Raw genomic sequence first — 14,837 nt, forward strand, 5'->3', positions numbered from 1 at the left:
GTTACGAAAATGTTGGCTAAAACGAGTGGCGAATGTAAACAAAGTTAGCAAAGAAGGGAAAAGAGAACTGAATCGAAGGTTATAAAAGCAACCGCACTATTTATTTGCCTTGCTTAATGAAAATTATATTATAAAAACAAAATGCTTTAAATAAAACGGCCCTTGGCAATAAAAAATGTAGCTTCGCATTTATCGTTCCTATGGCAACAGGTGCTAAGTCTAGTCGAATAACTTAAATAGATTCGTATGTATGTATGTATTTTAAAAATATATGTACAATATGGACAGATCGGCACTTGACAATTCGAACAGTGCGTTCGAACATACTTTAATTGTTATCGGAGACTTTAAAATCACCGCGTTTTTTTTTTGTCAGCGCAGAAATCCTCATACTTTGTTTATTTGCTTTGTATTTATTTCGAAAACAAATACGTTTTCATCTGAATCTAGTATCTGCTTAAACCACAAATATTAAAATATAAAAAAACCTATTAGCGTAATCAAGGCAGAAGAAAAGATTATCAATTTTTTTTTTCTGCTTAAACAACATTTCAGAAATAAACAAATGACATAAATGACATCTTAAAAATAAGTATTTACTTTTAGTTTTACCGATATTTAAACATTTCCCGTGTGTGTTCGGCTTATCCAAGCTATACTGCAGGTTTCATTTGCCTTTAAATGTTCTTTCTATTTATTTGCTTCTATTTTTAGTTAATTTAGCTATATTTGTTTTGCCGTTGTTTGAGTTCGTATTTGTTTTTTTTTTTATTTACTTCAGTTTTTTTTTACGAGATTTGTGATTGTCTGAACATTAATCATAGTGCTAAAAAGCAGAAGCTTGAATAAAGCTTAATGTTATCTAATCCAAAATTTAATAATTTGTTCACGCATTTTTTAAAAATTGTTGCTTAAGCTACATGATTTCTCTAGACCTTCTTCTTCTTCAGTAAATGTATGTATTTTTTTCAAATTTGTCAATTAATTTGATTATCATCTTTTTGATTATTTGATCTATTAAGCTTATTTTACCGCACGGAGCTGTTAAATGTGACTGAAACGCCCTTAAAAGTCTTAATTAATCAAATAGCCTTTCTCACAATTTAATAAATAAAACAATTTAAAAAAGCTGGCGCTTTTTATATAAATAAGTGATTCGTGATGCAATTGTGACATTAGCTTTAAAAGGAATATGAATACTTTTTAGGTGATGCCAAGCCATATTCTTTTGAATTTGGATTTCTTTTGTATTTTATATTTATTTACATATTTAAATAAGTATAATATTTGCGAGTTGGCTGTAAAAAGTAAATAGAAAAAAAAAGCTTGCAATTATGGTTGTTCAAATTATTTGCCTGTCTGAACACAACTTAAGCGGATCTTCAAACATTTCGGTACTTCTTCCAAGAGTGTTAAAGCTGCTAACAAAACTGGCAGCTGACATGTTTATGTGCTTGTTTATTTACTTTAGCCTTCTCCGTAACACAGTTTCCGTTTATACATGTACATATATACAAAGCAGGGTACATAAGGGGGTACTTGGGCATGCATTTAGCTAAGAAAAAAGATTGCAGCGATAAGATACGGGAATGGCTAGATAGGCGCTGCTTAAATCTCCACTGGGGACTCAACTGGCTGCTTCTCCTTCGCCACTTCCTGTTGCTCCTGATCGGGCACGGTTGGGGCCTTGCGGCGACGACGACGGCGTCGTTTCTGGGGCGGATTGGGTGGAGGGCTTTGGAATGTGTCCACATCGAAGACAGGGTAGCGGGGCGTGAATCGCGATGCCTCGCACACAGTATTCACATCAGTGTCTGCTATATCGGTAGTCATAAACATTGCTTCCTCATATGTGGGCGGCGCTGTAAAAAGGCATTACAAGTTTCAATTATAGCCAACTAAAAACAGTAATCAAGTGACACTATATCCGCGATTTACGCTATAAAATGGTTGGGTCAAAGGCCATTTAATAAACTTACGCATTTCGGGTACGAATTCCTCCTCCGTTTCGAGCTCGTCGTCGCCATCTTCGGGCATGGCATAATCGTCGAGATCGTCGGAAATTTCAAAGGCAGCATTTCCCACACCCAGGTCCGAGCTAGGACTGCGTACGGCCAATGCCATGGCACGAGCGGAGGTGCTGGGCAAGTCTGCTGGCAAGGGCGCCACACCCGCCAGGGCCAGTGGCACATTGCCAATGGTAATGGGCACCACCACTCTGGGGTTGGCCATGAGCCAATTCATCACCGCCACCACACGCACCTCATAGGAAATACGCACGACCTTGCTCAGATGCTCACAGGTGGGCGCTGTGGCCGGAATACGCAAGGTTTCGGCAAAGGACTTCTGCGAATGATGCGCCACTCCGCCGCACTCCTTCTTCAGTAGCAAAATCTTCTCGGAGGTGGTGCGCAGGGCGGGCACATCGGCCATATAGCTGGCCCGCAAAAACAGCATTATGTACATTTTTTTGCAGTCCGCGCTGGAATTGTTGTCCACATCGGCATTCACCAGCATGAACTGGCCGGGTACATAGCCCTGTTGTTGGAGCGTCACCTGCAGCCGAACCGGCTGTGCGTGCAAAAGGCAGAAATACTCCAAGCCCTCACTACTGGCCGGCTCCCGCAGCATCTTGCTTTCCGCATTCAAATCGAGCAACTTGAGAACTGTGAAGCCGACGTTGTGGGTGCGGTTCGAGGCACCGGAACGTATAAAAGTGACCTTTGCCAAGTAGCGTATGTGTCCGAAGGCACCCTCGAAGGACGAGGGGCAGTTGGCGGGTATGGGACAGGCAAAGTTGAAATTATATGTGCCCGCATCAACGGTAAAGTTTGAACCCTGGTCCGAGCCCATCAGAAATGTCGTCGACGATATGTAATCCTCCCGTCCCATGTAGACGTGCTTGCGACGACGTCGTCTATCGTCAGTCGGTACGACTCGACGTCCTTTTGCCCGCCATTGTGCGCAGGCAAAGCCACTGATTTCTAGCTTAATGCCTGCAAAGTACAAAGATATCTATTAAAAAATGTCTAATGTTAAACAAACTAATGTATGATATACAGTGAAAACTCCCTTAATGGACACCTCTTTTATCCGAACACTCTCTTCGGCGGACAGTTTTTCTAAAACATTCGATCGGTATGAAGTATTTAAGTATCCCCTTAAGTGGACACTCCCCTTCGGCGGACAAAAATTGGCCGACCGTCAGTGTCCGGCAAGAGAGTTTTCACAGTACTAGTTAACCGATTTGGATCAAATTATAGCGACGCATAAATATCATATATAGCTAAGATATCTTAAAAGAAGCATGGCATTCATTTTTTGTGTAATTACTCTTTAATAAAAACGTTTTTAATGAGCCACAAGAGGCCTTCAGCATGAAAAGAGAACGACTATAGAAGACACATAATTGTAGCACACCTATTCATATACTCGTACATACATACATATGTATCTAACAATGACTAAGATTTGTAGGCATTTCCTGAACTTGAAAGTAAAACTGAAAATATTGTGTAGAGCCCTCTGATTATAATGGGAGAGGCATGCCAAACTTTTTTCTAGCTATTACGTTTTATTATTATTTTTTTGTGTGTTCCATTAATTATAAAGCATTGCTGTCTAGGGAAATCTTTGCTTATCTATACATTATACATTTTGTGCGATTACACAGAAACAAAATCCCCCATTGCCGGCGATAAGATAACACTAGAAGTTAACTAAAAAGACTGCATAGCCATCCAATAGTTCTTGCTGATAGATGCAGTGAGGAAAAGAGCTGAAAAAAGCATCGAAATTAATTTATTTACATACCTCGCAACTTTTTGGGTTTGTTAAAATTTACTAACACCTTGCCGGTTACAACTTGGCCCGTGAAATAAGTTCCGTGCTCATTTTGATCAAAAGTTATCATGCAGTGTTTGGACATTTTGTTTTTGTTTTTATGAGACTTTTCGTTATTGTTTTCGAATACCAGCGGCCAACGAACTGAGCGTACCGCACACGCTCACTGCTGAACGGCAACTGAGCGAACCTGAAGTTAATACATTTGGCCCAAACCGACCTGGTTGGACTTTATCTTATCGCGTACAAGCGCTAGAATTCCCTGTAATGCCAAATGTTTGGCCAAAGTCAATGGGTGAATGGGTGTATCTACTCGTATATACAACGTTTGGAGAACGCTGCCAGGTGAGCGAATATCTAACAGCCTGTTCAGGTATAATGCAATCATTGCAGATCTTTGCCTCTTTTCGCCTCTATTTCCAATTATATTGTTTTATTTGTAGTTGATTTATACAGGTTGAGAGAGACAAGACTCGTTCGAGTGCAAGTCGCCCTCCGCATGATTTTACAAATGGATCGTTATAAATTTGTGTATTATGATGTCACATACCTGTTGGAATACATGTCTTTGAATTTAATATTATTATCAATTGCGCATATACTTGGTCAGCTATTAAAAAATGTACATCTGAAACAACTTTCACTAATTTATGCGCACGTACTTTTATACTTTTTTTTTGCAGATATACATGTTAATAGCTGTGTTTGAAGAAGTGCCCATCGCTTAGTCACCCATAAACTAAAAATATTTGTTATTGCTTAAATGAATAGACTGTAGCTTAAAAGCAGATAGTGGGTATTATTAGTTTTGTTCCGCCAACTTGTTGCATTAAAGTTAAAGAGCACAGTTAACATTTTACAACTCACAAAAGTGAAACAGATGTAACAGCAATATTTTCACAATATCATTTATTGATTTTTAGGAGTGACTTAAGCATTAATTTGATAACGTATTGGTTAGAGTTGAAATATAAATGAAAGATTCTGTTACATACATGCATGCATATATATACATGCAAACATACAGGTGAAGCTAATAAAAGCGTGTTAATAACAAATGGTTTGCTATTGTGTTTACATTGTTTCTGTTAAGCAACCCCTGTTAGCTGTTGCTGCTAAAAGCGACTGTTACTGCCTATGTTAAAAAGGCTGTTAGTGTTGTGTGTACAGTGCAATAACAGTCCCTGGCTCTGTTTGTTTCTTCAATAACAGGTGGTGAAAGGGACTGTTATTAAATGATTGAGTGACTAATGAATTGACAGAGTAACTTCCACTTATGAAGCTGTTTCCAGGCCGTAATTTTTGAAATATTGATAAAAGAAATTACAACGAATATAGAAAGAAATAAATATAAATTATACATACTATGTGTATTATATGTTGCTTTTAATTTTTTTATTTGTAACTTTTTATAAAGTAGTTAGTGGAGCTGGTATTAAAAGTTAAATATATTAGCCTTCATTAATATGAAATGCTTGAAAAAGGGGGCTGAAGTTAGTTACTACGGAACGGTATATCAAGTGAAAAGAGCCCTCAAAGTATTGTCCTTAGTTATAAGCCCCTAAATACCTATAAAATCCGGTATACTTTTCCAATCATATCGCATATGCACATTGCATTTAATACAGGCTAAGTACCTGTAATTTAGCAACTGCCGAAGCAATGAATGTGCAATCAATGAACTTATATGACAAGTAATCGTCAAAGAAATAAATATTATTATTATATGACAAATAAAAAATTCATAACATTCAGAAAAAGCACATTTATTATTCAATAGCTTGACTGTACTTGCATATAATTTTCGTTGCAATCTCAAATTTTAAAAATGTAATCATAAATAAAAAACAAACACTATTTTATTTTTCCTAAGTACAATAAAATTGTATAATATTTATAAAATATTTGGAACTTTTTAAAGAATGGTTTATATTCTCAGCTGATTCGAACACCGAATAGTCGAAATATCGGTTACATCAACCAAACTTTCAAGTTCGGTTCAACTTCAAGAATACTTCTAAAGTTGGTTTTTACGCTAAATATTTAATCTGGGTTAGGCTGAAATGTATGAAACTTTATTATATATTTAAGGAAGCAGTGCATTTAGTGAGGGTGAAACTTTCGTAGGGGTGGAAAATGTAAAGTTCAGGGGTGTTTTTAGCAAGTGATGTGCTATACACCCAGAGAAATCTAGCATAAAGTTCTGTTTTCACTGGCTTTTGTATAAGAGAGGTATTTAAAAAGGTAAATTAATACGAGTGTGCATTGCCTTTAATAAAATATTCAAAACTGATTTTGAAAAGGTAATTTAATAAATATCTTAAATTAATTTAGTTTTATAATGTGCTAAGAGAGAAAAAAACCAATTTTGAAGTTAATAGAGGATGATAAATTCATCTTTTTCATATAAACGTCGTCCCCATTTGGAGTTCGAGTTTTCGCAAGTCGCTCCTTTGTGCTCACCTACACTTTGGAACGAATCTTGCATATAAATATTACCTACCTAGCTGTAGTATACTAATTATTGTGGTGACTATATTTTTCTCTAAATGTATCGACAGTGTAAGAACATCGATACACTGAAAGAATAAAGTGATTACCTCAATAATCTGAATAGAGATAAGCATAACGTAAGGTCTCCCAAAGGTAGTTTCAAAAATAAATAATTTTAAAAATTATTCTTTATTTGACATATGTTTATATAATAATTTATAATTTATAATTTTTTGAAATATATGGTTTATAAATTGTTTCTTAACCTTTTATAATCCTCATAACATTTTACTTGCAACTTTATATTGTGATGAAATTAAACTAATAAAAGTTCATATGAAATTGGCTTAAAATCTGCTTATGTACACTTTATTAACAATGAATGCATATTAATATTCCTTTCTAAGAATTTCACCTATTCAAACCAAAGCAAAATCAGAATTCACATTTTTTTAAGAATGCATTTCTTTCTACAATGCAAGATTTCTCTGTGTGTATAGCACACCACTTGCTGGAAACACCCCCGGACATTAAATATTTTCTACCCCCACGAAAATGTCTCCCTCACGGTCGACTTTTGCACACTCTGCAAGAAATGGTTCATTTTTTTACTTATTGGCCTCAAAAAATATGTTTTTTGTTTTTTATCAATTTTGATTATCTGATATATTATTCCATTTAATAAACGATCCAAAAATTTGGTGCTCTTAGCTTTTGAAATATACAAGTTAGGAGTATTTTTACATTTCTATAGTGTTGCATGGATTCTCACAAAAGGTACACACCCTCGTCTCTCCAATTATAGGGTATAAATGCACTGCTTGGTGAAATATATAATAAAGTTTCATATCTTACAGCCTCACCCCGATTTAATATTAAGCGTACGCAACAACCTTAGAACTATTCTGGAGCTGGAACAGCGCATGCGTTCACTTTTCAAAAGTCTGGTTGATGTAACCGATGTTTCGACTATTCGGTGTTAGAACCGGCTTTGGACTGGGCATACTATAAATGGGGTACAAGGGGGCGAATTCGTTGGCTCCGAAGGCGTGCAGTTCCTCCTCGTTGATGTTTCCCCGCACCGTGTATTTCGACTCCTCATATGCGGGGGGAGCTGTTGGAGGAAAATGTTAATTTTCGGGGATGCTGACGATAAACTGTATTCTTACGTATATCTGCGGAACTGGGGGTTAGCTGATTCGGCACATTGGCTATGGCCGTTACTATGGGCAGTTCATCGTTCGAGTTTCTGTTCGATGGGGCCTCATAGTGGGCGCTCCGACGGGGCGGTTGCTGAACCACCACGCCAGCCACGGCCAAGGGTATGGTGCCGATGGTAACTGGCATGGTCATCACCTGCTGCTCCCGCAGGCTCTTTATCAAGGCCTCCACTTCCAGCTGGTAGGCGACTTGTATCAGATTGCAGAGACTGAGGCAGGTGGGGGGAGTGGCCGGCACCAGCAGATCGATGGTCATGGAGCGAGTGCTTTGACGCAGCACGGAGTCGCCTTTGGCCTTGCTAACCACAATGCGCTCCACCCGCGAGTGCTCGGGAGTGACGCTGAAATAGCGAATGAGCATGACGAGCGAGAGACGCAGCTCCGAAACAGCCACACCGGTATTATTTATGACCACCACAGTCACGGGAATGCGTTGTCCGGGCACGTAGCCCGCTTGCGGCAGATGCAGCTCCATTTTTAGCGGCTCTGTCTTGCAGGGGCCACAGCAGAACGTGCGATAACCCTCGCTATGGGCAGCCAACTGTGGGAACAATCATTGTAGGTATAAAAAGGATATTCATCCAGATACTTGCCTTCAGCTGTGGCGTCTCGAAGTTCAAGTCCATCATCTTGAGCACTGTGAAGCCGTGCGTGTAGGCCTGATGGAACTTCCAGGGCCGCAGCAGCTCCACTTTGGCTATATAGCGTATGCAGCCATAGCGTCCCTCAAAGGACGAAGGACACTGATAGGGCAGTTGGCAGGCAAAGTTGTAGGTGTGAACGCCCGCACTTATGGTGAGTCTGTCAGTGTCTGCCACAAACAATAACGACTCTGACATGTGTCCAATCTAAATCTCTTGCTACTTACTCTGCTCGGAGCCCAGCAAATATGTGACGGACGATAGATAATCCTCCCGACCTGCATATAGTTTGGTCGTCGCTCTGTGCCTTTCGGACCATTTTGTTACAGAATAGCCCACAATCTTAAGTTGTATGGCTGGCGGGAAAGCAAAAGAGAGACGTCACACATTTCAATTATTATCTTTGTTATAAGTTAATCTGCACCTTGGCAGCTGATAAGGCTCTTGTCACATAAATAAAAACATTTATAAAACATTGCAAAATGCTGAAGCCGTGAATCATTTGTGCAAAAAGCGGAGATTCCACACAATCCAGACTTGTTCTCAAAAATCTACAAATCAATTACCCGAATTATGTTTAATCAGAAATTGGAAAAGGTATATTCGATAAGCATACTATTATTATTGTTAATGACATTTTATGGGATTTGACTTTAATCGGACAATAATGGAGCATTAATTACCAAAGTGTTGGCAATAATATAGCAAGTACATACGTGCTTCAAGGCATGTTAAAAAGACACGTCAATAAGCTCAAGTCCGTTTTTCGTTAATTATTAAAGAATTAAGAGCGAACATTTAAATTTAATTTAAGTTCGCAGCGATCTTCAACTGCTTTCTACTGCTCGGTCGTTAGACTGCTTTGTTGTGCAGTTTACATTTCAAACGGTTAAAAAGACAATTGCACTCATACTCTGTCTCATAATCAAATACTGCTTGGGAGTTTCCTTTAAGCTGGATTTAAAAAATTAAATCTAAAATATATTTTGTATATTATTTTTAAAATTGACGCTCATTTATGTAATCAAACAATGTCAACATAAAAAATGATTAACAATTATGAATTTCTTTCTTTTCTTGAAAACATCAAATATGTCAAAATTTTCTGTAGAAGAAACAGTATCGTTAAGTTTTGTTTGTTGGGCGACAGCACGCAAATAAATATACCCTCAGTATTTACACTAAAGAATGCCTTAAAGAGTCAATGTCGTCATACATAAATATACGCAAATGCTATCACTCAAGGTTCTATGGGTTTATATAATATATGCCTTATCGAGCAAAGAATTTATAATACAAGCGATTAAATGTGACAGGCGCACATTCCTTAAACACATTGATTGCAAAAACGGGTTAATTATGTGAATATTTTTTATAACAATGCGATCTACTCTTAATTACATATATACGAGTATATACCTTGCACTTCCTTCACTTTATCGGACTTTAAAGTCACACAACCGCTCACGAGCTGGCCGGCATAGAAGACGCGCTGCTTGTTATTATCGAAGCTGATCTCACACGTTACAACCATTTTCGCAGAGTTGCCAGCAAGGTGTGAGAAACTATATTCTAAAAAATATGAACCGACTGCGATTTTTAACGCGAAAACAAATGCGAGTCTGCCGCATGGGGCTGGACAACTGATTCCAACTAAATTAAGTACAGACCAACCGCCTTGGTGTGACATTTGTTGTTTGTGCTGCTGCTGAATTAGATAAGCGATAAGGCCGGCTAGTGTTAGCAGCCACAAGCGATATACTCGTAAAATGGCACTGAAATATCAGTATAAGAGTCTGAAGGCACCCTTCACACCATGTGCGCCGCAAGAGTCAAAGCGAGTTGTGGGGCTCTTATCGCGACTTCTACATAGCCTTGACAATGGACGTATGGGGTGTGTTTATATTTACAAAAAACTCAAGAGTACTCTAGAGTTAAAAAGTAAAATGGTGAGAGCGAACAGAGAGGAAGAAGAGAAAGGAAAGCTTTTTTTTAAATATGCAAGTGCTCGTAATCTACGATCAGATAGGAATGTCCGAACTATGCCAGTTAATGTTCTTTTATTCAAAATAATTTCAAGGATATTCAAACAATAACAATGCTTCCTTCGACTATCAAGCTGTTTATGATTTCAAATTCATGTTATACTACGATTTGTGTACAAAATATTTGAGCGTAGCATTACGATTTTTTGCTATTTTTAAACTATTATGAGTCCGTAGAGAGTCTTAATGATAAGAGTTTCTTTGAATATAATGATGGAGACCGGATTTTTGTTCGAGCTTTTTCGAGCTAATTTATTTTATTTTTATAACAACGCCGGCATCTGTAAAGTGTTACTTATATATGAATGTATTCTAATTTTATTTATGAAAACTAACTAAACTTAAATTCATGAAAATATTTGTAAATTTATTTACTGAATCCAGTAAATCAAAGGTTTGAGTTAATATTTATTTGATAACATCCTACAACCTAATACAAAATCTTAAAAAATTGAGCTGGCTATTTTGAAAAGCTCAATTTTTCCCCCCTTTTCGGCAGAATTTCCTAGCGAGTTTCTGCAAACAGCTGCTTCAATAGAAGTCCGATTTAATTGGGAATTTCACGATTTCATTAAAATATTTGTAAATTTATTTATTAAGTCAAGAAAGTCGAAGTTCACATTCAGGTATGATTACATTCTAATACAAAATCTTTAACAAATCAGCTGGATGCTTGTACAATGAACATACATAAAGAATAATTTTTGAATAGCTCCACCTATTTTTCGTTTTCGGCAGAATTTCCTACCAAGCTCCTGCAAACAACTCCTTCAATAAAAGTCCGACTTAGTTGGGAATTTCGCGAACGGAAGAAGAAGAATAAGAGCTTGACTGAATATTTAACTGAAAGTTTGCATACAAAAAGTGTCTTCAAAGGCTTATTGGTTTTATTTATATTCTAAGTACAAGTATTTATATTCCCTGCGTTTACAAAGAAAAGGCCATCCCCATACCAACTCGAATATAAATATGGTATATAATAAGTAGTACGACCCTCAGAAATGTTGACATAATTATCATTATTTGCTTTTCATTACCAAACAAAAACTTTAAATTAATCATTCATATCATTTATAGATTGTGGCACCACCATCATTGTTTTATAGACTAGTTGTCTTCACAGCCAAGTTCCTTTGTCTCCTTCGGAGTTGGGATTTGCAACTCCACCCAATGGCATGTTGTTCTGCTCCCAGTCTACAGGTGCCGTGGGGCTAGGTATATTAAAGACTGGATAGAGCGGAGTGAAGCCTTTGCCATCCAAAGGCAAAGTGTTTGGACGCTCTCTGTTATCGGGCTCGGTCGAGGCAGCTGCCTGGGCATCACGCATATGCAAGGCAGCCTCATAGTTGGGTGGAGCTGTAAATAGAAATAAATCAAATAAAGGCCGCTTTTTAAAAGATTTTCAAGCACTTACGTATGTTGGGATCTACAGCCCATGGCTGGGACACCTCTCTAAAGCCGATCTCATTTGCTGGAGCCCCACCACCTTCCAATGTGTTCACGTCCAGAGGTTGGGGCATCATGCCACGTGGCTGGTGAATCACCTGTTCGGACAAAGGCACGCTGCCAATCGTCACTGGAATGGCTAGGGTCTGATTCATGTGCAAGCCCTTGACTTTGGCTTCAAGTTCCACTTGATAGGCGATCTGTATGATCCGACAAAGATTGAAACAAGTAGGCGGCGTGGCCGGCACGTGGAGCTCGTAAGTGAATTGCTTTTTGCAATGTCGCAGCACTTCGTCGCCCTTCAACTTGCTGACCACGATGCGTTCGTTCTTGGTGCGGATATATGGTCCCTGGGAGTAGTAGCAGACCAGCATGGCCAGTCTGACCTTTAGTTCCTCCACTTTAATGGCACTGTCGTTAGTCACCAGCACACCAACTGGAATATTTTGGCCAGCTACGAAGCCAGTTTGCGGCAAGGCTAGTTGCAGAACGAGCGGCTCAGAGCGACAGGGCCAGCAGCAGTAAGTCTTTTGGATTTCTGTGTGCGCCGGCATCTGTAAAGTGTTTCGAATATCAGTACTAATTACGCATTTAAACCATATATTTCAGTTTCCCTCCACTTACACGCAACAGCGGACTGTCATAGTTCAGGTCCATCACTTTCAAGACCGTGAAATAGCGACTGAAAGTATTATCGAACTTCCAGGGGCGCACCAAGGCAACCTTCACGGCGTAGCGCACTCTTCCAAACGATCCCTCAAATGATGACGGACATATGGCGGGTATTGGGCAGGAGAAGTTGTAAGTACGAATTCCTGGCTCAATGGAAATCTGTGCTGTAATTGGATGAGAGATTATTATGGAATCTCAAAAGGGTAGTTGCGTTCACTTACAAGGATTTGCATCGGAGCCCATTAGATATGTCAATGAAGCCAGGTAGTCTTCACGTCCGTGATAGGTTTCTGAGCTCTCCTTGCCATTTGTGGTCGATGATTCCGACCAACGGGTCTCAGCATAACCACTTATGGTCAGCGAAATGGCTGAAAATTGTGAAAAGAATGTGGAACGGTTTGTTATTCGATTAATCAAAGAATATATGGATTTTCAACAATTAATCTACAAGTAGTTCTAATGAAGGTTCATAATTTGATTCAAAAGTTGAGCGCTTTCCCAATTCAAATTGTTGACTGCTTGCATTTATTTAATGGTGAATGAAAGGTCTGAAAGGAAAGTCTATTCTTATTGAAAGAAAACAGTTTTCCTTGTTCAAAAAAAAAGGATATTTTGTCCCTTCCTTCGTATATGTACATAAGAGTATATCCAATATTGCAGAAGGACCAACAGCGGATAGTCGACAGTCGATAGCTCAAAAAAAGTAGCGGCATTGTTCTTCAAATTGTTAAATTTAAATTTGTTTATAGAATCAATGCACGATTAGAACTGAAGCATAATTTGCTTAGCTGCCTACAATACTTGGCACATACTTTTTGGCAGCTATCCTAAAAAGGCAGCAAACATGTTGATCCTGTACATGAGCTTTGTTTTACCTTTTTTAGATATTAACAATTAATTATGTAAATATATACATACAACTATGCATGCAAGGAAACTCAAAACTCACTTTTAAAACATTCTATACTGAATATAAAGGCGCTGCCTAATTTGAGAAAATGTTTCATAGATGGCGCTGCTAACTCTTAGAATATTCTCAGAAATGCACCAACTCGTTATCCTGCCAGAAGGAAATCTCATGCAGCTATCTTGCCGATGCAGGTAAGAATTGGGACAGCTAAGTAAATTATACTGTATTTTTAACCGAACAATAAATGGTACAATAAATGGTACAATATTTTATAACTATTTGTTTATAACCATTGACAAGGCTATTGAGATGATGTCACAAATATAAAGGCACTACCTAATTTGAAAAAATGTTTCACAGATGGCGCAGCTAACAAATTTAATATTCACAGAAAATGACAGCCGTTTTGTATATACTTGCATGTATGTATTTTCACTGAACATGCAATAAATGTTACAATAAGTATTTTATAACTATTTATTTATAACCATCGGCAAGGCGATTGCGATTATGTGATAAACGGAAAATCACACTGAAATGTGTCATTATCAGCCAGTAGTGGGAGCACGTGCCTCAACATAGCCATACATGCATATATTTGCAGCACTTGACTATTTATAGGATGACTCATTTCTATAGAATGGTATCCTACTTGATCTAAAGTTCACCCTGTGGGTGCAAATGATTAGATAATAATTGCAATGACTCACGACCATATTCCTCCTCCATGAGATATTTAGAGACGTTTGTTGAGTACAACGTCAGGGTCAACTAATTCGATTTAAAAATCTATTCAAACATGTTCATATTAGCTATGATTGTTTGAATTTTGCATAAATTTAAAAATAATATACCAATAGTGAATAAAACTCTCGTTTACCTTTTACATATTTGACCTTATCCAACGACAATGTAACGCGTCCGCTAAGAACTTGGCCCGCAAAATATGTGCCGTACGGATTATTATCAAAGTCGATTACACATGTCACTGCCATGGCGGTTGAGGCTTAAAATATGACTGACTGATTGATATTTCTGCTTTGGTTTTAACTTGTTGGCACTTTTCAGAAGAGACGCTCTTGAATTTGGCGCGCTGTCAACATTTCAGTTCGTTTGCCAGAAACGTACTGAGAGCCAAACAATAATTTGGTTTGGCTTTTGCAATAGTGGACTGCTTTTATCTTATCGGCCTGACAATAAAAAAGAGCCAAGTAGGCAAGCACCGAAGCTAACAGAGAAGAGTGGAGTGACGCTTTCGTCAGAATTCAGTATCGTTAGCCAAAAAAAAAAAAGAGGGCTCCTCCAATACTGCCACATGTGCTTGGCCTTTCGATCACCTTTTGAGAGCACAGCTGATTACACTAGCCGACAAATTTGGGAAACTATTCTAATGATAAATCTATTTAATCTTACACATTCTAATGATTCAGAAAACTACTCAAAGAGGAGTTGATTTAAATACAATATAAATGAAAACATTTTTATTAATAAATTGTATTTTCCTATATAAATTGTGGTAGTTGAAAACTAAACTTGTTATAAGAATTTTTATTATTTTGTTGTTGTT

General features: G+C 37.9%; 3 protein-coding genes across 3 annotated transcripts; all 3 read right to left on the reverse strand.

Annotated features, from left to right (window-relative positions):
* Positions 1–1,412: 1,412 nt before the first annotated feature.
* On the reverse strand, positions 1,413–4,010 carry LOC115623991 (arrestin domain-containing protein 17). Its single transcript, XM_030518562.1, has 3 exons — positions 3,814–4,010; positions 1,980–2,996; positions 1,413–1,862 (listed from the first exon to the last, which is right to left on the reverse strand). Exons 1-3 carry the CDS (start codon positions 3,926–3,928, stop codon positions 1,609–1,611), a joined length of 1,386 nt encoding a protein of 461 aa, XP_030374422.1. The 5' UTR covers positions 3,929–4,010; the 3' UTR covers positions 1,413–1,608.
* Positions 4,011–6,687: 2,677 nt separating this feature from the next.
* Positions 6,688–9,768, reverse strand: LOC115624150 (arrestin domain-containing protein 17). The gene is made up of 5 exons (XM_030518747.1): positions 9,617–9,768; positions 8,425–8,553; positions 8,150–8,367; positions 7,506–8,097; positions 6,688–7,450 (listed from the first exon to the last, which is right to left on the reverse strand). The coding sequence occupies exons 1-5, from the start codon at positions 9,729–9,731 to the stop codon at positions 7,266–7,268; spliced, it is 1,239 nt and encodes a 412-aa protein (XP_030374607.1). The 5' UTR covers positions 9,732–9,768; the 3' UTR covers positions 6,688–7,265.
* A 1,343-nt stretch (positions 9,769–11,111) lies between these two features.
* LOC115624098 (arrestin domain-containing protein 17) lies at positions 11,112–14,368 on the reverse strand. Its single transcript, XM_030518688.1, has 5 exons — positions 14,151–14,368; positions 12,582–12,728; positions 12,313–12,524; positions 11,657–12,242; positions 11,112–11,598 (listed from the first exon to the last, which is right to left on the reverse strand). Exons 1-5 carry the CDS (start codon positions 14,263–14,265, stop codon positions 11,360–11,362), a joined length of 1,299 nt encoding a protein of 432 aa, XP_030374548.1. The 5' UTR covers positions 14,266–14,368; the 3' UTR covers positions 11,112–11,359.
* Between the last annotated feature and the right edge of the window lie 469 nt (positions 14,369–14,837).

The sequence above is a fragment of the Scaptodrosophila lebanonensis genome, unplaced genomic scaffold (genome assembly GCF_003285725.1).
Source record: "Scaptodrosophila lebanonensis strain 11010-0011.00,11010-0021.00 unplaced genomic scaffold, SlebRS2 tig00000053-arrow-pilon, whole genome shotgun sequence".
NCBI lineage: Eukaryota > Metazoa > Arthropoda > Insecta > Diptera > Drosophilidae > Scaptodrosophila > Scaptodrosophila lebanonensis.

Coding starts and splice junctions, on each gene's coding strand:
- LOC115623991 (XM_030518562.1), bottom strand. CDS start 3,928: ATGTCCAAACACTGCATGATAACTTTTGATCAAAATGAGCACGGAACT. Junction 2,997..3,813: donor CAAACCCAAAAAGTTGCGAG/GTATGTAAATAA, acceptor TGTACTTTGCAG/GCATTAAGCTAGAAATCAGT. Junction 1,863..1,979: donor GGAATTCGTACCCGAAATGC/GTAAGTTTATTA, acceptor GCCTTTTTACAG/CGCCGCCCACATATGAGGAA.
- LOC115624150 (XM_030518747.1), bottom strand. CDS start 9,731: ATGGTTGTAACGTGTGAGATCAGCTTCGATAATAACAAGCAGCGCGTC. Junction 8,368..8,424: donor TTTGCTGGGCTCCGAGCAGA/GTAAGTAGCAAG, acceptor TGTTTGTGGCAG/ACACTGACAGACTCACCATA. Junction 7,451..7,505: donor CCCCAGTTCCGCAGATATAC/GTAAGAATACAG, acceptor TTCCTCCAACAG/CTCCCCCCGCATATGAGGAG.
- LOC115624098 (XM_030518688.1), bottom strand. CDS start 14,265: ATGGCAGTGACATGTGTAATCGACTTTGATAATAATCCGTACGGCACA. Junction 12,729..14,150: donor TAAGGTCAAATATGTAAAAG/GTAAACGAGAGT, acceptor CACAATTTTCAG/CCATTTCGCTGACCATAAGT. Junction 12,525..12,581: donor GGGCTCCGATGCAAATCCTT/GTAAGTGAACGC, acceptor ATCCAATTACAG/CACAGATTTCCATTGAGCCA.